This window comes from Procambarus clarkii, chromosome 5 (genome assembly GCF_040958095.1).
Source record: "Procambarus clarkii isolate CNS0578487 chromosome 5, FALCON_Pclarkii_2.0, whole genome shotgun sequence".
Classification (NCBI taxonomy): domain Eukaryota; kingdom Metazoa; phylum Arthropoda; class Malacostraca; order Decapoda; family Cambaridae; genus Procambarus; species Procambarus clarkii.
The window spans coordinates 1,324,414-1,347,196 of record NC_091154.1 but is presented as its reverse complement, the minus strand read 5'-3'; the positions used below and the strand labels follow the sequence as shown (position 1 = coordinate 1,347,196).

Sequence of the window (22,783 nt, the reverse complement as noted above, 5' to 3'; positions counted from 1 at the left end):
TATACAAAGGACTTTATGCAAGTCTATAAACTGAACTCTATCCTTTGAAGACTTGAGGACTTACAAGTGATTGCTTTGATTGCTAAACCATTTTATACTCTGCAATATTATGTTGATATGAATAAAATAAATATGTACAACTTTCCCTATCCTGCTTCAGCCAGAATGTGAGGTGAGAGGTGTCTGCATGATTAATAAAATGGTTAAGAACTCGAACAGGGAACAAATGGTATATTACGTTTGGAGCAGTGTAAGCGTTAAGACTTTTGTAACGTAGGAGACAATATCTTCCCTTGCCTCCACCACGAGGGCTATTCTGGGGCTCCATTTCCCACCAGTTTACCATATTTGACCTCTTGGTACCCCAGGCACCTGTTTACCGAGTTTATTGTGCACCCCATACTCGTCCTGTGAGTGGTAGTTTATTGTGCACCCCATACTCGTCCTGTGAATGGTAGTTTATTGTGTAGTCAAGCATAGCGAAACACTAACACTATATATATGCTTGTGGATGTACAAGAATGTAAGAACTCTTGTATATATAAATAAATAAAATATATACAAAATAAATGATGGCCCTCCATCAGATCTTGAAAGTCATCTGAGCCGTCATTGAGATCCAATTAAATCTATCACAGAGGTACAGTACATTGAAAGCCGCCATTAAGGCCCTATCAGAGCGCCCATTGAGGTGTTACTTGAGCGTCACTTAAGTCCTACTTGAGGGCCACTTAAGTCCTACTTAAGGTCTTGTAACCACTTATACCTTAAGGCTTCTCCATGTACGATAATTATCGACATCCTTCTAGTTTTGTATCATAATTCACGTAAACTTTAACACACTAAACCATAAATACAAAAGTAAATAATGAATTGTTATTTGTTTATACAGAATCAGTGAATAGATATATAGAATTTACCTAAACGTGGAGAGTTATTTAGGGTTACACGTGTTTACATTTATCTAATGCTAATACAAATATTAAGTTATATCATGACACATACATGTATATAAAATAAATTTTTTAGAGTAGTGTGTATAGAAAAATGTATTTTTAAATAGATTATAGAGTTAAAGTGTGTGAAAATAGTGATATACGATAATGAAGGGAGCCAGGTACGAGGCCGTGATGGCGCCGTCTCCGCAGACCATAACAATCTCAGCTGATGACTGACCAGCAGCGGCGGAGCGGCCTCTCTCCTTGTACTTCACCCTCCTGGCCACCTCCTCCAGCTCCAGCTCCAGTCCCAGGCGGCGGAGAGGCTGTGTGAGGCGCCGCTCGAGGCCACCAGTGTGAGACAGCAAGGCTCTTCTTTGTGTGCTCCAGGGAAATCATTGGTGAATATTGATATAGTTATATGGTTTAATGTTTCACTATTTCCTATATGATTAATCATTTAATTATGCTAGACCCTAGTATAATTATGGGCTAATTAATCATTTAATTATGCAGTAAAATATTAATCATTAATTGTTTGTGTGTTCACTATTTTCCGGAAATTTTTGTTCGATTTTTTCCTCTATATAACTTGCTGTTAAGTATTTATTTTGTGGGTTTGTTGTCGTTTTTTACAAATTTGTAAATATTATATATACAGTTGGTCTCTGGAACACGAGGCAGATGGAATATTTGTTACAAGTATTAATTGTTTTGCTAAATTCGTGTATATCGCGGGTCGAGGCTCCAACAGCCCGGGTGAATGGCATGTTTATTTCCCTGGAAGTGTCGATGACGATGTTATACAGTAGTAGTTGGCCTACATTGTTTGGAACGCTGTGCGTATTAGTGGTGTAACGTACGATTATGTTACGTTGTTGGGTAGATTAGATACAGTGTTTGGTGAGTGTCATATTCATTTAGTAGTCCTGGATACAGCAGTGTCGTAGACGTTGAGATGGAGCTTGGGGCAGAGCAGAGAGCTGAGTGTGGCCGGAGTCGCGGAGCTCTATGTGGGAGAGCGTTGTAGCTGGATGAGGTCGTAGTCTACTGCCTGCTCTGTGTCGAAGCTGTAAGTGTCTTGGAGACGATTAGAACTGCCTACACAAAGTGCTACATTCTTGACTGGAAATTGTACTGTCGGCTATTCGCAATTCGCTTGGTTACATTCGGTGACTACACCTCGGCTTCCTCTACTAGGAGAGGTGGATGGAAGAACCGTTACCTGTAAATAGGAATAGGATTGTAGCTTGTGTAGTTAGTGCTAATTAGTTATGCCATTAAGATAATGAGATAATATACTTTTGCTTGAAATATACATTAGATTTGATTTGACAGACTTTTACAAGCTTGCCTCGCAGTTGCAGGTCGTTCAACCATGTCTTCCAACTCGGCATGGACGGGTGCGAGGCTGCACATAAACGAGTCCGAGCTCCTGTGTCGGACGGGCTGCGGGTACTATGGAAATCCCGCCTGGGACGGTCACTGCTCCAAGTGTTACAAGGAAATGGTGCAGAAGAGCCAGCAGCGCAAGACCGTCTTTGACCCCACACAGAAGATCCGCAAGTAAGTTGGACTTTGTTGCACATTTTAACCGTGATTACGATGCCGAATATTTTTTATTTCTCGGTAGGACATTTTATACTATAATAACAAATAATTTCAAGCAGTGTTCACTGTTCGAGCATTAATGATTTAACAATACAGGTTGTATAAACAGTCGTGTTGTGGGGAATGAATGCTTCGTACTTGTATGCTACATTTGGCAATATTTCTCTGCACGTACTTTACACACAGTTAACACATTTGCATTACAAGGTCACTGCAAAACTATTACTTTTCCCCCACGTCTGGGAACCGGGCACGAGCGGGTCTGAGAGGGTGCCGCACATTAATGTTTGTGGTCCTTTTTAATAAAACAGTTTGCAGGTGATCTTGTATGGTAATTAAAATAAATTTTCTGGTCAATAGTGAGAATGAAGTAGATGGGAACTCCCAAAATCTAAATCATATTATTCCAGACTCAGTTTGACTCGCAAAAAATTCTGATTTAAAAAAAAATCCCACTCAGGGTTTCATCACGAAAATGTTCATATTTTTCCCATAAGTGAAAATACATAGCTGGGCATATTTAGATACATAAATATATATATATATACTGTATATCGGAAGAAAAGCCAGTGAAAGTGCTCAAGAAAAACGGCTTGTGTTCATTTGAAAGTAGGTCGGATTGCCTTTGAAAGTCTGTCACGTACTCATTTGTGCAGCCTGTAGTACAGTATAAACTTACTAAAGTCTGTCACGTACTCATTTGTGCAGCCTGTAGTACAGTATAAACTTACTAAAGTCTGTCACGTACTCATTTGTGCAGCCTGTAGTACAGTATAAACTTACTAAAGTCTGTCACGTACTCATTTGTGCAGCCTGTAGTACAGTATAAACTTACTAAAGTCTGTCACGTACTCATTTGTGCAGCCTGTAGTACAGTATAAACTTACTAAAGTCTGTCACGTACTCATTTGTGCAGCCTGTAGTACAGTATAAACTTACTAAAGTCTGTCACGTACTCATTTGTGCAGCCTGTAGTACAGTATAAACTTGCTAAAGTCTGTCACGTACTCATTTGTGCAGCCTGTAGTACAGTATAAACTTGCTAAAGTCTGTCACGTACTCATTTGTGCAGCCTGTAGTACAGTATAAACTTACTAAAGTCTGTCACGTACTCATTTGTGCAGCCTGTAGTACAGTATAAACTTACTAAAGTCTGTCACGTACTCATTTGTGCAGCCTGTAGTACAGTATAAACTTACTAAAGTCTGTCACGTACTCATTTGTGCAGCCTGTAGTACAGTATAAACTTACTAAAGTCTGTCACGTACTCATTTGTGCAGCCTGTAGTACAGTATAAACTTACTAAAGTCTGTCACGTACTCATTTGTGCAGCCTGTAGTACAGTATAAACTTACTAAAGTCTGTCACGTACTCATTTGTGCAGCCTGTAGTACAGTATAAACTTACTAAAGTCTGTCACGTACTCATTTGTGCAGCCTGTAGTACAGTATAAACTTGCTAAAACATTTCTAAAATCTTAAGCAATTACTTTTAATGTGATTAAATAAAACAATAATTACCCAAACTAAATTGTAATGGAAATTGCGTGATGAACCCACGATCCGGATTTCACGAAGTTCCCGTATGTAATGTTTTATATTTTAGAAACTAGTTTCGTTGCGGAAATTCGTTAGGGCCGTTTGGCCTGTTGTTTAGTTTTTGTTACAAGACGGCCCACATTTGGAAGGCTGGCACTATATGTAGCGAGCAGTGAGCCGCCATCGCTTGTAGTGTGGTGGGGTGAGTACAGGAAGGATGGCACTATATGTAGCGAGCAGTGAGCCGCCATCGCTTGTAGTGTGGTGGGGTGAGTACAGGAAGGATGGCACTATATGTAGCGAGCAGTGAGCCGCCATCGCTTGTAGTGTGGTGGGGGTGAGTACAGGTAGTTAGGTAGTTCAACCCTTGTTAGACTGATCACCTGCTCGTAATGGGTAACGAAGAGACTAAAGTTAGGTGACCATTTGGTCTTCCGTCTGCATAATCTAATTACATGTAACTAGCTCACTGCATATATAAATTTCTTAGTTTTGGTCTAGCTCTTGAACCTATTGCTGATTAATTATATATATATATATATATATATATATATGTCGTACCTAATAGCCAGAACGCACTTCTCAGCCTACTATTCAAGGCCCGATTTGCCTAATAAGCCAAGTTTTCATGAATTAATGTTTTTTCGTCTACCTAACCTACCTAACCTAACCTAACCTAGCTTTTTTTGGCTACCTAACCTAACCTTACCTATAAATATAGGTTAGGTTAGGTTAGGTAGGGTTGGTTAGGTTCGGTCATATATCTACGTTAATTTTAACTCCAATAAAAAAAAATTGACCTCATACATAGAGAAAAGGGTTGCTTTATCATTTCATAAGAAAAAAATTATAGTAAATATATTAATTCAGGAAAACTTGGCTTATTAGGCAAATCGGGCCTTGAATAGTAGGCTGAGAAGTGAGTTCTGGCTACTAGGTACGACATATATATATATATATATATATATATATATATATATATATATATATATATATATATATATATATATATATATATATATATATATATATATATATATATATATATATATATATATATATATATATATATATATATATATATATATATATATATATATATATATATATATATATATATATATATATATATATATATATATATATATATATATATATATATATATATATATATATATATATATATATATATATATATATATATATATATATATATATATATATATATATATATATATATATATATATATATATATATATATATATATATATATATATATATATATATATATATATATATATATATATATATATATCGTACCTAGTAGCCAGAACTCACTTCTCAGCCTACTATTCAAGGCCCGATTTGCCTAATAAGCCAAGTTTTCCTGAATTAATATAGTTTCTCTAATTTTTTTCTTATGAAATGATAAAGCTACCCATTTCATTATGTATGAGGTCAATTTTTTTTTATTGGAGTTAAAATTAACGTAGATATATGACCAAACCTAACCAACCCTACCTAACCTAACCTAACCTATCTTTATAGGTTAGGTTAGGTTAGGTAGCCGAAAAAGTTAGGTTAGGTTAGGTTAGGTAGGTTAGGTAGTCGAAAAACAATTAATTCATGAAAACTTGGCTTATTAGGCAAATCGGGCCTTGAATAGTAGGCATAGAAGTGCGTTCTGGCTATTAGGTACGACATATATATATATATATATATATATATATATATATATATATATATATATGGATAAAATAATTGGTGCTGCCTCATATGAGGCAGCACCAATTGAGTGGATAAAAATTGGTGCTGCCTCATATGAGCCAATAAGCCTTCTGCAGTTACCTTGGTTCTTATGTATACAAATACAGAGATTATAGTTATAGCTAAGTACATTTATTACACACCCTATATTTATCATGCGAGTGATAGTGTTAAAGGTTACAGAGGCATATAATGGGCTCATGAGCGGAGCCCAAAAATTCATTTGGCCAAGTTAGTGAAGTCTTAATAAGTTAATTATATAGTTCTATATTATATTTTATATATATATATATATATATATATATATATATATATATATATATATATATATATATTGGTCCATATTTCTTGATGCTTCTATATTGGAGCGGAGTCTTGAGGTGGGTAGAATATAGTTGTGCAATAATTGGCTGTTGATTGCTGGTGTTGACTTCTTGATGTGTAGTGCCTCGCAAACGTCAAGCCGCCTGCTATCGCTGTATCTATCGAGATATCTATCGATAGATACAGCGATAGCAGGCGGCTTGACGTTTGCGAGGCACTACACATCAAGAAGTCAACACCAGCAATCAACAGCCAATTATTGCACAACTATATTCTACCCACCTCAAGACTCCGCTCCAATATAGAAGCATCAAGAAATATGGACCAATATATATATATATATATATATATATATATATATATATATATATATATATATATAAAATATAATATAGAACTATATAATTAACTTATTAAGACTTCACTAACTTGGCCAAATGAATTTTTGGGCTCCGCTCATGAGCCCATTATATGCCTCTGTAACCTTTAACACTATCACTCGCATGATAAATATAGGGTGTGTAATAAATGTACTTAGCTATAACTATAATCTCTGTATTTGTATACTTAAGAACCAAGGTAACTGCAGAAGGCTTATTGGCTCATATGAGGCAGCACCAATTTTTATCCACTCAATCTCATTTATATATACAGTATGTCCAACGTACGCTTGAAACAATCAAGGGATCCTACTTCTAGTATGTCATTTATATATACAGTATGTCCAACGTACGCTTGAAACAATCAAGGGATCCTACTTCTAGTATGTTATGCAATAATTGGTTCCACAAATCAACAACCCTGTTACTGAACCAGTATTTACCCAGGTCTTTGCTAAATCTAAACTTATCCAATTTATACCCATTGTTTCATGTTCTTATTTTGTGTTGAGACTTTTAATACCCTATTAATATTCCCTTTATGATAAAAACCCCACACTTGTGAATATGTGAAATTTGTGTAAGGAAGTTACACAAATTTCATATATACACAAGTGGGTTTTTATCCTATGTTATGTCTGTGAGAGAAGCTTGGCCTTGGGCCAGGCTTGTGGAGTGGAACAACTCCCAGAACCCCATCAAGCAGGTATCAAAATATTACTATTACTAATATCCCCTTTGTTATGCTCATTCATCCACTTGTAGACTTGTATCATGTCACCCCTAATTCTTGGCAGTGAAGAGTGTGTGTGTATACGCCCTAATACCATCACCCACCTTGGAGGAAGTAGTCCCAGTGAAGGGAGTGTGTGTGTGTGTGTATACGCCCTAATACCATCACCCACCTTGGAGGAAGTAGTCCCAGTGAAGGGAGTGTGTGTGTGTATACGCCCTAATACCATCACCCACCTTGGAGGAAGTAGTCCCAGTGAAGGGAGTGTGTGTGTGTATACGCCCTAATACCATCACTCACCTTGGAGGAAGTAGTCCCAGTGAAGGTGGCTACAGACACTTCTGCTTTTGGTATTGGTTGGTGGGTTGGAAACCTTTATCTTTTATCTGTTTGTATCTATTGTCCTGGCTGATAAATGTAACAACAGTGGCTGTACGATGTCCATTGTTCCAGCTGATTGCCCTGGTGATAATGGTTAGGATGCACTAATATATGTGTTTTATCTTGATTTTGCGTTTGTAGTGTAACCTCTGGGAAGCCAATATGTGGCACAAAGGAACGTTGATGCCATTAGTTAGCATTAATAAAGAGTGGCATTGTTCGAGCAGCATTGACCATGAACGCATCGACCATCTCTATCATGGATGTTGACATTGTACAGTACCGGTAATGACCTTTCTTGAGATTATAGCGCAAAATATTCTCACAATCTGCTTTTTATTTCTTTGATTCATTTACCTATTGGCGTGACCAATTATTCTTCCCTTCCCTAGGGAGTCGCCCCCAAGGGGCCAGGTACTGCCTCTGGCCGACCTGTGGAAGATGGAAGGGATTAATCTCCAAAATCTTCAACAGGTAGATTCTTTTAGAAAGGAGGCAAACTAGGTAGTACCTTCCCTCTTGGGAATCCCTCCCTTAAAGGTGGTAATCTTTGACTTAAGAATAAAGGACACATCAGAAGCCTATTGACCCGTATGTAATGTGAACTCGTAATGTTGCAACAAGTCAGTGTCTCTCATGTTGCCTGGCAATGTGCTCCATGGATTAATAACACTGTTTTCATCAAAGTTTTCTACCAGTTTTTTTTAATCTAAAGTTAGTCAAATGCGCGTCTGTTGTTTCATAGTATATAAGATGTGCCAGCAAGAGAGTGGTGAATGTTGGTACAGTAGTGTACAATAAGGTTGAGACCAATAGAGGCCTCACACCCGTGGGGTCCACCGTTCAAGTCTCCTAGAACCCAGGTGAAAGTGAATGGAATTAAATAAGGTTACATTTGGTTGTTCCTTTTCATCTTCAGCCATGGCGCTTCTGCCAGATGACTGTTGGTAATGGTAATGATGATGATCGTGATTATAACATGTTATATTTGTGTTTCAGTAAAGTGAGCCGATCTGTCAGCGATGTGTCGGAACTCACCTCGACTGCTACCTCGATGATGAGCCGGAAGTTTGATCGCTTTGAGGAGAAGCGAAGGCAGCAGCTCGACAAGAGGACTAAAGCCGTAAAGTCCATTTTCCGCAAGTCGCAGACCAAGGGTGCGTTGTAGTTTATCTTGTCAGTTTGTTCAATCGAGATAGTTTCAGCTTCCATACCTCAAACTTGTCGACCAGACCACACACTAGAAGGTGAAGGGACGACGACGTTTTGGTCCTCAAACCGAAACCTCAAACTTGTCTTTGTATAAATATGTATTTAAACCAATAATATGTATGTTATCTATACCTAACGATGCAGATCAAAGTGCTCTTGCTCTTGGTTACTGGGTTTTATTAATTTTCCCCGTTGTCTTGGTTTGTTATAGACCCTACCAAAGGTGACCATCCAAAGGCAAGCAGACAACTGAGCATCGAATCTCAGTGTGTCGGGCAGGAGTTCAACGACTTCCTGAAGGTACGTACGTGTCGTGTCATAATGGGTCCTGTAGCCCGGTGGTTGTCATCCTTGGCTCGTACTCGACGGTCCCAAGCCCTGGCCAGGACAGAAATGGCTGGACACGTTGACTTCCACCTGATGCCTCTGTTCATGGGGAGTTCGGCAAGTGTTGTGGGGTTGCATCTAGGGTCGGTAGTTTCACCCTAGTGTGACCTCAATAAGCACAGGCTTCATGCCCCCTGAGAATGGAAATTATTACTTATATGAGGAACTGCATATAGCTGCTAATATTGTCATTTATATTGATTATAATCTCATGTCTGTGTTATTCAGGTGGAGCCCTAAGCTTTATGGTTATTATGTGTTTAGTTTCATGCAGTAAAGTAGCATGACTTATAGTACTGCCATCTCTTGAGGTCATCTTGAGATGATTTTGGGGATTAGCGTCCCCGCAGCCCGGTCCTTGACCTGGCCTCCTTTTTGTTACACATTCCCAGGAAGCAGCCTATAGCAGCTAACTCCCAGGTACTTATTTACTCGTAGGTGAACAGGCGCATCAAAGTGAAAGAAACTCTGCCCATTTGTTTCTGCCTCCGCTGGGGATCGAACCCGGACCCTTAGGACAACAAATCCTGAGCACTGTCCACTCAGGTCAAGTCTCTGGCATGATGAGAATAGTTTCACAACGTCCCTGCTGAGGTTATGGTCTCGGGGGTCCCCTGGAGCCCACGAGGGCCACCAGGGGCTCTGTTTACAAAGTAATCTATCGTAGAGCCTTTCCATGATGCCTGTTTTGTATAGTGATGGAAATGGATTTTTGAGAGCTAGATACAAGCTAAGGCTGTATCCAGCATTTTGACGTAGGAATCACAAATGGGTTCATCAATAATTGTAACAGATAGGTAATTATAATTGGCTGAAATTTGACGAAGCAGATAAGTGTCTCGGTTAGTACAGAAACTGAACATAACCTGAAAATTGAGAAGTACTTTAGGTATATGCCTAACTCGGTGCCATCACTGGGCGTGTACCTGTCAGTGGTACGTTGTGGTCAATGACAAATTGTCCCGCTGGTTCATCTTTACCATCTGTCTCCAGATGGCAGTATCACTCCAGATCCCCCAATCAACCCCTTATTTTGTCTGATTCCATAGAAAATTGTCACTAAAGTGGGGACAAAAATGTAGGGAGGAAGGGTTTAAAGGATTTACTCAGATTGGCACTTTCCATAAAATCAAAATTCCAATTGCAGTAATGTATTGAGTGTTCTCATTTTGCAACTTTTTTGTAATACGCCGACTTTTGTTTGTTTGCTTCTCGATCAGTTCTTACGGTTTCATTTTGAATACCGAGCTTCATGATGCAACATCATCTCGATTCTTCATTGAAGCAATGGCAGGATCCCCTCATAATTCCCCTCATAATTTTGGTATTCCAAGAGTACGACTTAATCAAACTAGAAATGCTCAACAAATCAAGGGACCCAGAATGTGGAATGACCTTCCCAACCATGTTAAAGACTGTACCTCTCTCAACCAGTTTAAGAGTAAAACTAAACACTACCTAATTAACTCCCTGTAACCTACATTACCCCTATAATGTCAACCCATGTCTGCTATTTTTAAACAATGCTGTTTGTTGACCAAACTGTATATTTACTATTTTTCTGCCATATTTTCCCCCCTTTTTTATTTTTATATTTTCTCAACACAATTTATACTCTAATCTCAATTAGTATTAAGTTTTAGTCTTTAGTGTTTTTCCTGCACGAAACGCTTTGCGTAATAGTGGCTTTAGGCATTGTATGTACTAACTCTATCTATAAATCCATCAATGTTTGTATCACACCTTGTTTGTATGTACTTTACCTGAATAAACATTTAAATTTCATAGTTTTTTACCTAGTTCTTTAATTTCACAATAAGCTCGGCACAGCACGGTGGTTAAGAGAGTTTACAAGCTTTGAAACCTCACAACCCAAGGTTGTTAGTGTTATAAATAACCTCGCCTTAGGTTCGCCTTAGGCTAATCATCTCAAGATAACCTCAAGATAGGTTATTTAAGTATCAGAGCTCGTAAACTGTTACATAAATGCAGATGAAGGCACAGTAACGTGGCTGAAAAATGTTGACCAAACCACACCCTAAAAATTGAGGCAAGGACATTTTGATCTCTCCTGGACCATTATCAAGTCTATTTGTGATAATGGTCTGGAACGGACCGAAACTTCGTTGTCTTCAATTTCTAGTGTTACATAAATGTTAAAAAGCTGCCATGATTAGGAAAAGAGAGGTTTCATAAGTGATTGCATTAAATGCATGATAGTCCATAGTTTGTGGTTTCCTTCTTGTTTAGGTTTATTCCTGTGAATGTTTATATAAAAAAGGGAGGGGAGGGGGATGCCGCATTTGGAAGGCGAGCAGCACAGTGGCTAAGGGACCCAAGTTCAGTCCCCAGGCAGGACAGAAATGGGTACATTTCTTTTCACCTGATGGATCTGTTGCCCTATGAGTATAATAGGTACCCGGGAATTAGGCCTAAAAGGTCCTCAATAAGCCTAAGTACAGATTTGCATTAAAATTAAACTAGTTCAATTTATGGGAAAAAAATATTATTTCTCCAGACTCTGAGCAAGGACATTCAAATTAGAGTGAGCAAGCAGATCAACTCGTTTGTAGAGAAGATGGTGCGGTGTGTGGAGTTCCAGTCTGTGGACGAGTCTGGTGAACAGGTCCACGACTTCTACAACTCCATGAACGAGATGGTCACCATGCAAAGTGCCTACCATGGTATGTTGTACTCTTTTGTCAGCTTGTAATATTTCATGAAAATACTTTTTTTTCTGACTGATCGAATGCATCGTTATAACATTGAGGTTAAGCTCGATGTCGTATCTTAAATGCGAGTACAGTACGTGGTGATACGCCAGCCGTGTTTTCAAATTTACTTTCAATAAGTGTACATTGATATATATTAACACATTTTTTCCCACAAAGTATTCTTGTAAAATAGGTGCACATCTCTGAAAGCTCTCTCCTGTATAAAAGTTATACATTGCTCTGCACAAGATTTTCCAGATATGTTTCCCTTCATAGTTAATTGGATTGTGAGTATAATATATTATACTAATGAATCTAGTGCCTTTTTGGGTGTGTGTGTGTAATTACCTAAGTGTAATTACCTAAGTGTAGTTACAGGATGAGATCTACGCTTGTGGTGTACCGTCTTCCCAGCAGTCTTTGTCATATAACGCTTTGAAACTACTGACGGTCTTGGCCTCCACCACCTTCTCACCTAACTTGTTCCAACCGTCTACCACTCTGTTTGCGAAAGTGAATTTTCTTATATTTCTTCGGCATCTGTGTTCAGCTAGTTTATATCTATGACCTCTTGTTCTTAAAGTTCCAGGTCTCAGGAACTTTGTGTGTATTTAAAGCTTTCACAATTTTGTTCTTTCAGATTTAACACAAGATCAAGTAGACAAGATCAATGAGCTCACGGAACGCTACATAACAACACGCCTGTATAAGGCGCTGATCAGCTCTGTCAACGCTGTTAATGAAGAAAAGGATTTGGCCATTCAGAATAGGTAAAATATATGCATTTCATGACTTGTTAATAGTATCGGTACATATATTGTATACAGTATATAAAAATATACACAAGAAGGTACATCCTGTTATATTATATTTTTTTGGTGGTTGATACATTCTCACAAACCTTAGTAACACATTTGCTGTTCATAATGTGAATGGTGGCGGGTTCCATGGACTCTTCTTGGCGGGTTCCATGGACTCTTCTTGGCGGGTTCCACGTTCTTGCCACCTCTGCCGCATACACATGTCTAGTGCTGACTAATTTGTCTTGCCCGTGTCCACCTTTTATAACTGCCCGGGGATGTAATGGACGAGAGGACTTTTGGGTGGGAGAAGTTGAGAGAAGAGTAAATCTGGGAAGGGAAGCGAACGGTGGGAAGTAAAAGATGGGAGAGGCAGCCAGAAGGCTGACATAGAGTAATTGTGTTGGGCCCATGTTCTCGGATGTTGCATGCTGGTGTGGCATGAGAAATGCCGAATTACAGCTGTAGAAATGGACATTTTGAGAGGTATTTGTTAAGTTAGGAGGATAGTATGGAATGAAAATGTCATGGAAAGATGTGGAGTTGGCAAGCACTATGGTTGGCAAGCACTATGGTTGGCAAGCACTATGGTTGGCAAGCACTATGGTTGGCAAGCACTATGGTTGGCAAGCACTATGGTTGGCAAGCACTATGGTTGGCAAGCACTATGGTTGGCAAGCACTATGGTTGGCAAGCACTATGGTTGGCAAGCACTATGGTTGGCAAGCACTATGGTTGGCAAGCACTATGGTTGGCAAGCACTATGGTTGGCAAGCACTATGGCAAGCACTATGGTTGGCAAGCAGAGAATAAGTAAAATAGCATGGCTGAGACAAATACCCCCCCCCCCCACATGTGAAAGTGATGTAGACAATAAATCTCAATAACGCCGCTGAAAATTAGACGCTCGGGCCACATATCTGAAGATAAAGGAATTGACGATGTTTCAGTCCGTCCTGGACAATTATCAAGTAGTGTAATGACTGGTTAAATGTCCAGGATGGACTAAATAGTCAGTTCTTTTATTTTCAGATTGTTGAGTTGGGTATCCAAATGAGAGGGATATTTCTATTCATCCTGGTTACCTGTTCAGGGAATCTAAAAACTTTACGAGCATTAGAACTTTCCAATCAAGTGTTATTGTCTTAGACAGCCTCCTGGTGCTTCGGAGCTTATAAACTGTTTAATAAATGGCGCCAAAGAATGAGAAGAGGTGTACAGGTTCGTAAGTACATACTTCTGTAACTGCTTGGTGAATCCTGTCTGTGGTTGATCAGGTCTCTAACGCTGGTGTTGCATCTACAAAGACTAGCTTAAAATAAGTTGCATATACAGTACCTTCATGTTTATAATGATCCTGAGGTCCTGAGCTAGGTCATCAGCCCGGTCCCGAGCCCGGTCCTGAGCCCAGATGTCGGCCTAGTATAGACAAGAGAAACTACTGTGGTCAAAGCCACAATCTGAATATTATGGGCCCTCCGTGATGGGGGAAGAGTTTCTTGCCCCTGGTATGCAGTAGCCTATTATAAGGACTCCTAGGGCTGATGGGATCTAGGAGTGTGAAACTGTTTCAGTGCGGCTAGCAACAAGGAGCCAAACCCCCCCCCCCCTCCCCCCAAGAAAGAAGCATTTCATTACATTCAACACTTTTTTTGTATTGTTTTTTGTACAGCCTATCATTGCTTTCTGCTTTTTAAGTTATGTGTTATGACTTCACATAGATCTTACTCTTTCATCCTGTGTCTTCAGAATTCGAAGTCTTGCGTGGGTAAGCAGCCAGCACTTGGAATGTGGGGTGAAGGAGACGAGTGATGAAGTAAGGGAGACGTTGGACCTTGTTATAACTGGTAAGTGTTGAGGCCTTCACGCTGGTCGACGCAGCTGGTGTGTTACTCTGGCCGACACAGCTGGTACAGCTGGTGTGTTACTCTGGCTGACACAGCTGGTACGGCTGGTGTGTTACTCTGGCTGACACAGCTGGTACGGCTGGTGTGTTACTCTGGCCGACACAGCTGGTGTGTTACTCTGGCTGACACAGCTGGTACGGCTGGTGTGTTACTCTGGCCGACACAGCTGGTGCGTTACTCTGGCCGACACAGCTGGTATAGCTGGTGTGTTACTCTGGCTCACACAGCTGGGAGTTTACCCTGGCCGAGAGCTTGATTTTCCTGCCAATTCCTTACTGTAGCAAGAGGTTTTGGTGCATAATTTAGTTCAAACTCGGCTATTCTTATGCTGAAAACTACATTCACTTTTCATTACCTTTTGTCTTCAAACCTGCATAAGCAACGTTTTTTTTTTTTAATCTAGTAGTCGTCTTGAGATTCAGATACAACTTTGTATATATATGGCGAGATAGAAGCTGGTGGATTGTGAAGGGTAATTCCATATATGTTTTATTCCATGTTTAGCTAATATTTCTGATGGAAACAAATAATTATAAATTATGACCAGCTCAAGAAATTGGCATGAAATGTGAATAGATGCTTCTTCACTTGCATTTTGTATACTAATATTTTCCCCTCTACTGGTGACTCGATTATCCAAAGTGGTTGAAGCCCAAGTTGACAGTTGAGCACAATGTATGGTTACTGCACAGCTGTGTGCTGTACCCAGTAATGTACTGTGTGGGGGTCCTTGTACTGAGACTATGGGGGTATAGCTGGTTCTCACACCAATCCTTGGCATTTCCTTCACGTTGTTGTAGGTTGTGATGTCAATAGTCGTTTTACAGTCCCTTGCATAGCCTATACTTTTTGGTATAATTCATTGAGCAAAAGTCAAAACTGTTTACACACAGAAATCACAATAGCGTGATACATCAAATAAACAAATCCACAAGGGCCGTGATGAGGGTTTGAACCTGTGTCCGGGATGATCCCAGACGTGCCTTGGTCAACTGTGCCATGACGTGGTAAAGTGTATTGCAACTGGGAGTGCTACTGCCCTCAGGCGGATCTTGCAGCCTCTCCAAGACACAAACCGGAGTTTGTGTGTCTCAATCACGGCTCTTGTTGATTTGTTCAAAACTGCTTCACTGCACTTAGGAGTTTGTTCCACAGTGCAAGGCTGTGGTACATATGAAGTATATTAACATGGATTATTGAATCCATAGCATTTCTCTATAAAGACCGTGCATTATCAGCAAACAGTTGCTTTAGAAATTGCAAGACGAGTGTTGTTGCATGTGCCGTTGGTGTGGATGTGAATCCTGCTCTCATTGTTGACAAATTTGCTATGCACCGGGGCTGGGAGATAGTGGGGAAAAAACAATTGAGATGTATAAATGGGTATGACTAGTAGGGCTTGTAGGAATGAATCTCAGTGCCTCTGCCAACTTGCAGGGGTAAGAAATGAGTGCGCTCTGTCTGTGCGATATTTTGAAGTGGCTCGAGAGTCTGAACATTTCCTCTCTTCACAGAACTGATAGAGATGAACAGCAAGCGAGTCCCGTCTGACAAGTTGAAGTGCCTCGTTTCGTCCAGCCACCACGTGTTGAATCTCCTGAAGCAGTCGAGAGGTGGCGTCCCCGCATCTGCAGACGACTTCCTTCCAGCTCTCATTTACTGTGTGCTGCAGGCCAGCCCACCACTCCTCCACAGTAATATCGCTTATATTACCAACTTTGCCCAGCAGAGCAGCCTACAGAGTGGGGAAGCTGGGTATTTTTTCACCAATTTGGTATGTATAATGTTGAAACAAATGAGGCTTGAAGTGACTTGAGATCTTTCAGACCAGTACACTTGGATGCTCCCTAACACAAGATCCATCCTAGTCTCAGTGGCATAAATCATAACACTTTGCACCAGCACAATGGGAAGTTTTAAGCATTCATGTCGAAGTTATATTTGTGCTAGGGATTCACTGGTGAAAATCTTGATACAGTTCAAACTAACCGCTGAAAGTTCACTTTGTAACACTCCGACCTTTCCATGCCTTGCTTGCTATCATACAAGCTGCCAAGTAGCACTTTTGCAAGCCGCCCCGTTTGCTAACTTGGCTGCTACACTCGTCTACAACCAGAAGGTAGCACCCATACAATTACCTGGTCCCTTGCCTCGAGGCTAATCACATCCTAACACGAGTCCTTCCGATCCTGAGGACTCGACTTGCCTGTCATTTGAACCTCTTGTAGAGGGTGTGAGGGAGAGGGGGATGGAGGTCTTATGATGTATTCATAGTGCAGACGCTAAGAACGGTGCCCTTCAATGACCTTTATGTGCAGAACCTTGAAGCTCTGGAGCCACAATGTAAGTTGCTTGCTGTAGTGATGGTTGAAGCAGGGTCTAAGCCGCTACACACCAGACTGAAAAGCTCGAGGTTGGAACAGACGAAAGAGCCCAGCAGTGTGGATCCTGGAGATAGGAGGAGTGGCCATTGAATTTCATATGCTGCATATGGCATCCCATTTGTGCAAATTACAATGAGTGGGATGTCTCAATTGATGAACAATCAATTGTAACATGTTACTACTCTCTCAATTGGCCAAAATTGATCAGAAGTCCAAAAGGCCAAGGCAGGTGTTATTGATGAGGGTAGCCAGTAAGTTAAAGAAAAATAAAATGCCATGAACTTTGTGACGGCCAGACCCAGGGAGTAAATGAATGTACCCAAGGTAGAGGGACCAATATAAATGTTTCGTCATGGATTATTACTGTAGATGTAGCGGAAGCCGAAAGATGCAGAACCCACTGCCAGAGGCGGCCGCTCTGGACTTGTCAACAGTTATGTCGAGAGAGCATATTTTTCCATAGAGTACATGCAATTTAAGGTAATTATGAGGAGAAAGTGCTAAGCCATTCTGAATGGTGAAAGTACTATAAAAGTGAAGTATACGTCAGTGAAGTAATACGTCAGGCTGCGAGCAGCCGCGTCTAACAGCCTGGTTGATCAGTCCAGCAACCAGGAGGCCTGGTCGACGACCGGGCCGCAGGGACACTAAGCCCCGGAAGCACCTCAAGGTAGCCTCAAGGTAGGTGAATACAAAGCACAAACTCGCTGCACAGTGAAAATGAAAGTGCTTGACTGATCCTATATTTTGAGCCCATTAATAGTTGGAAAGAGAAATTGGGAAGACTGTGAATGGACTCGAGGCAGTGTACTGGATGCTGGCATTGGTGCTGCCATCTTGGTGGACTCGAGGCAGTGTACTGGATGCTGGCATCGGTTCTGCCATCTCGGTGGACTCGAGGCAGTGTACTGGATGCTGGCATCGGTGCTGCCATCTTGCTGGACTCGAGGCAGTGTACTGGATGCTGGCATTGGTGCTGCCATCTTGGACTTGAGGGAGGGTACTGGCCACGTAAGCTAATTGGCAGTTTGCAACATCAGTACTTGGAAGTTTTGTGAGACTAAGTAGGACTTGGAAAGGCTTAGTGTTATGGATGAACTTGTGCAAGGCGGCCCCCTAGCACTACCATCACACGACGACGATGTTTGGAAAGATTTAGGTTGTCGGGTGAAGGCTTGTTGTGGTCCATTACATTTGGACTAGGGTGGATCTTGCCGTGGTGGTGATTGTTGCAGAGTAGTTCGGAAAAAAAGAAGTGCATTGCAGTTGTTTTTATCAGACACGTGATTACCTTAATGCCTTTATGAACATGGAGAGATTCTTTTGTACAAATGTTTTTCCATGGTATGTACCTCAAATGGTATTTGATAAGTTGATGTTATTGACTTTCCATTAACATTTATGTAATATTTAATGGTAAGTTTTTGAAGAAAAAGCCACCATGGGGGTCCCAGCAGAAAGGGGCAGTTATTTACATTTAATGCTGTATTTATGTGAAGCAATAGCTTTTGACAATTTTTTTTCAGTGTTGTGCAGTGGCCTTCATAGAGAAAATGACAGCAGAGAGTTTAGGGTTGACAACGGATGAATTTGAACGCTACATGTCGGGTGTAGCATTGCCCCCAAATGCTGTAGACGGAGGCGTCTGGCTGTGTGAGGTGAGCGTCTAACATGTTCCGTAAGGTGTAGATGGAGGGATGTGGTGACAGTGGGAGCCGATTCCCTTTTAAGGGTGGCAATGGGGTCGCTTCCCAACCTACCTATGACAGTCCCTTAACACCTACCAATCATCATGAAAAGTTGAATGAGGCTGGCCCCAAACATCTGCCAATGTTGGACATGCATTTTATTTTATGGGTCTTAATCGTTTGTTTTTGAGAGTGCATGTAATTCCTACCTACAGGGCATGAGGATCATGCAGCAGAATCTGAAGACGCTCGATGACCTTCAGGCACGGATGGATCGCCTTCTTGCGGAGTCCGACTCGCTCGTGCAGGAGATGGACGATGTACAGGTGTGTGTAGTGGCTTGGCAGTTTGTGCATGCTACACTAAATACCCACCTACCTAGTGGGGTGTTTGGCCACACACACACACACACACACAATGTGGTGGGGTGTTTGGCCACACACACAATGTGGTGGGGTGTTTGGCCACACACCTGAAGGGAATTAAGAGGGTTTAGAGCACAGACACGTCAACTTGTTATACACTGTATTATTGGGAATGGTTTACTGCAGGAAAGTGTGACTAGAGAGGTTGCTGGTGTCCTCGAGCGGACGCCCCTGACCATCCGACCCCGGCAGGCGGACATTGACGAGGAGGTGCCAGTGTCAGAGCTGCTGCCGCCGCCCCTCACTCCGCAGGTGGGTGATGCGTCCCACACTGACCGAGCATGATGTACTTATTTTCTTTGCAGGTACTTTTTTTTTTTGGCCTTTTTATTTTCATTTGTGTAAATATATTTTTTTTTAGGAATTTTATTAGTTTTAAACTGAATAATGTTAACTGGTGTAGAGGTAGAGCTGTGGTTTAGCCATACTGTACTTGGCTATTAATACTCTGAGTGACTACAGGGAAGTGAGGTCTAGCTCTGTGTCGCCTGCTGGCCTTGTTATCTTGAGGTTATCTTGAGGTTATCTTGGGGCTTTAGTGTCCCCGCGGCCCAGTCCTCGACCAGGCCTCCACCCCCAGGAAGCAGCCCGTGACAGCTGACTAACACCCAGGTACCTATTTTTATTGCTAGGTAACAGGGGCATAGGATGAAAGAAACTTTGCCCATTGTTTCTCGTCGGCGCCCGGGATCGAACCCGGGACCACAGGATCACAAGTCCAGCGTGCTGTCCGCTCGGCTGACCGGTTCCCACTGTTGTACACCTGTCGTGTATACAACTTTTGTGCTTGAGGTTTCCCCTGGTTCTTGCCTGATAATTCTTGCCTGCCAAAGTGCAGGGGTGACCTTCTGCTCCTCGGCCTCACCTTTCCAACTTGCAGTAATGAAGGATCGTGTAGTAAATACTAATTCATAAAGTTATTTTTTAATTTGTAAACTATAACATATGTAATGTTGTCCACAGACCATGGATGGCAACAAGCCCAAAGCTGCCGGAGAAGGTGGCAAGAGTGAAGACGGCAGTTTGAAAGCTCCGCAGACAACAGATGCTCCCCCTCTCAGTCCAGATATTTTAGCAGCTCAGCAGAGCTTGTCCTTCCTGCAGGGTTTGTCAGGCTTGGACTCTGGACTGTTGTCATCACTGGATGCTAGTGACAAAGGTGCACACACCCATCTTGGTGTGGAGACTATAAAGTGTTCTGAAAATAAAACTCTCCTTGACGATTCACCGCCATCCAACATGTCATCCCTACCTGATCTATTAGATTCATTTGGCCCACTTGAAGATGAAGGCTTGAAGAAAATGAGTTCCGGGAACCTTCCACCTGCTCTTGACTCGGCCGTCTCGCTCACAAACCCCTTTATTCAGTCTGCCAGCTCGGCGGCAGCTCCTCCATTGCCCTTCATCCAGCGCACCAACTCTGCTACACCACCTCCATTACCTCCCAGACATTCAATCGCTCCGCCACCAATCAGTCCCAGAGTCAGTTCACTCGGGTCGTCGCGGAATTCTCCGTACGGCACCTCTCGACCGCCTCCTCGTCCTTGCCCTCAGTCGTCGTATTCTGGATTCACCATCCAGGGAGGTCGCATTCCCAGTATACCGTGCGACACTGGCCACATGCATCAGTTCGCCAGCACGCCTGACCCACTCCCCCCTCCGCTGGAAGGTCCCCAGCCTCCCCTCCCTCCACCTCTCATTCCCACGGCCTCGGGGTCGGAAGGCCGGGCCAACACGTCGTGTGTAGGTGCTAGCCCAAGGTCCTCCGAGAGGCCACTCAAGAGAGAAGACACTATAGAGAAGGTGTATAATGTTTTAGGGGACATTGTGCAAACGTTTGATAGTCTTCTTTGAGTACCAATTGTAACCATACTTAATTTACTATTTTTTTACTGTTGCGGCTTTATGTAGGTAAATCGACTTTGAAATTTTATATCGAGATTTATAAGGTGTTCATTGCACGTTTGCAAATTTATCATAAGCTTGCATCAAATATATCTATTTATGAATGTATCTTGTGCCATTTTTTACATTGTGCTGTAGGGTGGTGCATGCGTGATCTCCAGCGAATATGACGTGTCGCGGGTTGTCTCGGCACATCTAGTGTCTGGGAGACCTACGGCCACCCAACATGTCGCGGGTTGTCTCTGCACATCTAGTGTCTGGGAAACCTACGGCCACCCAACAACATGTCGTGGGTTGTCTCGGCACATCTAGTGTCTGGGAGACCTACGGCCACCCAACATGTCGCGGGTTGTCTCGGCACATCTAGTGTCTGGGAGACCTATGGCCACCCAACATGTCGCGGGTTGTCTCTGCACATCTAGTGTCTGGGAGACCTACGGCCACCCAACAACATGTCGCGGGTTGTCTCGGCACATCTAGTGTCTGGGAGACCTACGGCCACCCAACAACATGTCGCGGGTTGTCTCGGCACATCTAGTGTCTGGGAGACCTACGGCCACCCAACATGATGTCGTGGGTTGTCTCGGCACATCTAGTGTCTGGGAGACCTACGGCCACCCAACAACAAAAATATATATTCATATATGTATATACACCAAAGATTATTGCTTGCTGGTGTTCAGTATCGTGCAATTAACCCAGTTTTCTCTGGTCACTGTAACGAGTCTTAAGAGTGCAATTGGCATGTGCCAAGTTACTGGACATGTGAAATATTTGGCACTACTTTTCAACTCTTTAAGCAGATATTTAAAAAAATAAATGAATCTTATGTACAGTAGTTTATTAACTATTTGCCAGTAATTCTTCTATAATAAACTGTCTTTATCTGAATGTATAATTCTCTTTTTGGTCTGACACTTGGCACCTTTCCAGATGGTCAGAGAGTAATGGTGTATTTCTGGTGTTCGGCATGACGTGCACACAGCTACACTGGGCTAACCTGTGCACATGTGACTTGGGGTCATGAGCGGAAGGGCCTCGTGCTAGGTGTGTGACCATCCTGTTAATGAAACGGTGGAAGCAATATCTGATGTTGGATCATTTGCAGGTATTGGAGTCAGTGCAGGTGGTGGTGATGTTGACGCCAGATTTTCCTTGTTGCAATTAGTATGGTTCCAATGCCAGGATTCGTGAAGCATTTATGCAGCCACTTACAAAAACCCTGTACATCTTTCCTTAACCATGGTATCTTTGTTTACATTTATTAAACAGTTTGATAGCTTCATGATTTTCCCTGCATGATGCCAGCCTCTTAATTTCTGATCTCTTCCTTGAGTAGGTTCTTCTTGCTTCTGCCTGATACTCAACATCAATACACTATAATCATTCCCATGGGAGCGAGCAATTTCGTTTCCCTTATGTCCAACTCGTTCAGTGTGACTATCGGGTCAAGTCTAGTTGGCTCGTCATTCTCTTTCATGTGGGTCCCCTGACAAAATAACTTGAAAACTTTATTGGTGTTGCATCCAAAAGCTTAGCTCTATATATCTCTCCATGTGGTTTTCTGCTCTGTCTATATTTCCAGTGTTGAAGTCTCGCAGCATGATTAGTAGTTGGGATGCATTTCTAAAAGGCAACAGAGATTTCTTTTTCTATTACAGTAATAATAGCCATGTTTGTCATGCCTA

General features: G+C 41.7%; 1 protein-coding gene across 2 annotated transcripts; it reads left to right on the top strand.

The window, feature by feature from the left end:
* Positions 1–1,095: 1,095 nt before the first annotated feature.
* Positions 1,096–21,993, top strand: Rabex-5 (Rabaptin-5-associated exchange factor for Rab5). Of its 2 annotated transcripts, none has more exons than XM_045752425.2 (12): positions 1,096–1,339; positions 2,300–2,504; positions 8,673–8,830; positions 9,097–9,185; positions 11,791–11,956; positions 12,627–12,756; positions 14,536–14,633; positions 16,208–16,467; positions 18,604–18,735; positions 18,981–19,091; positions 19,317–19,442; positions 20,154–21,993. In XM_045752425.2, the coding sequence occupies exons 2-12, from the start codon at positions 2,317–2,319 to the stop codon at positions 21,042–21,044; spliced, it is 2,349 nt and encodes a 782-aa protein (XP_045608381.2). In that variant the 5' UTR covers positions 1,096–1,339; positions 2,300–2,316; the 3' UTR covers positions 21,045–21,993. The 2 variants fall into 2 exon arrangements, with proteins under 2 accessions (XP_045608381.2, XP_069194002.1); XM_069337901.1 differs by lacking the exon at positions 1,096–1,339 and adding an exon at positions 1,878–2,010 and having other exon boundaries at positions 20,154–21,203.
* Positions 21,994–22,783: the final 790 nt, after the last annotated feature.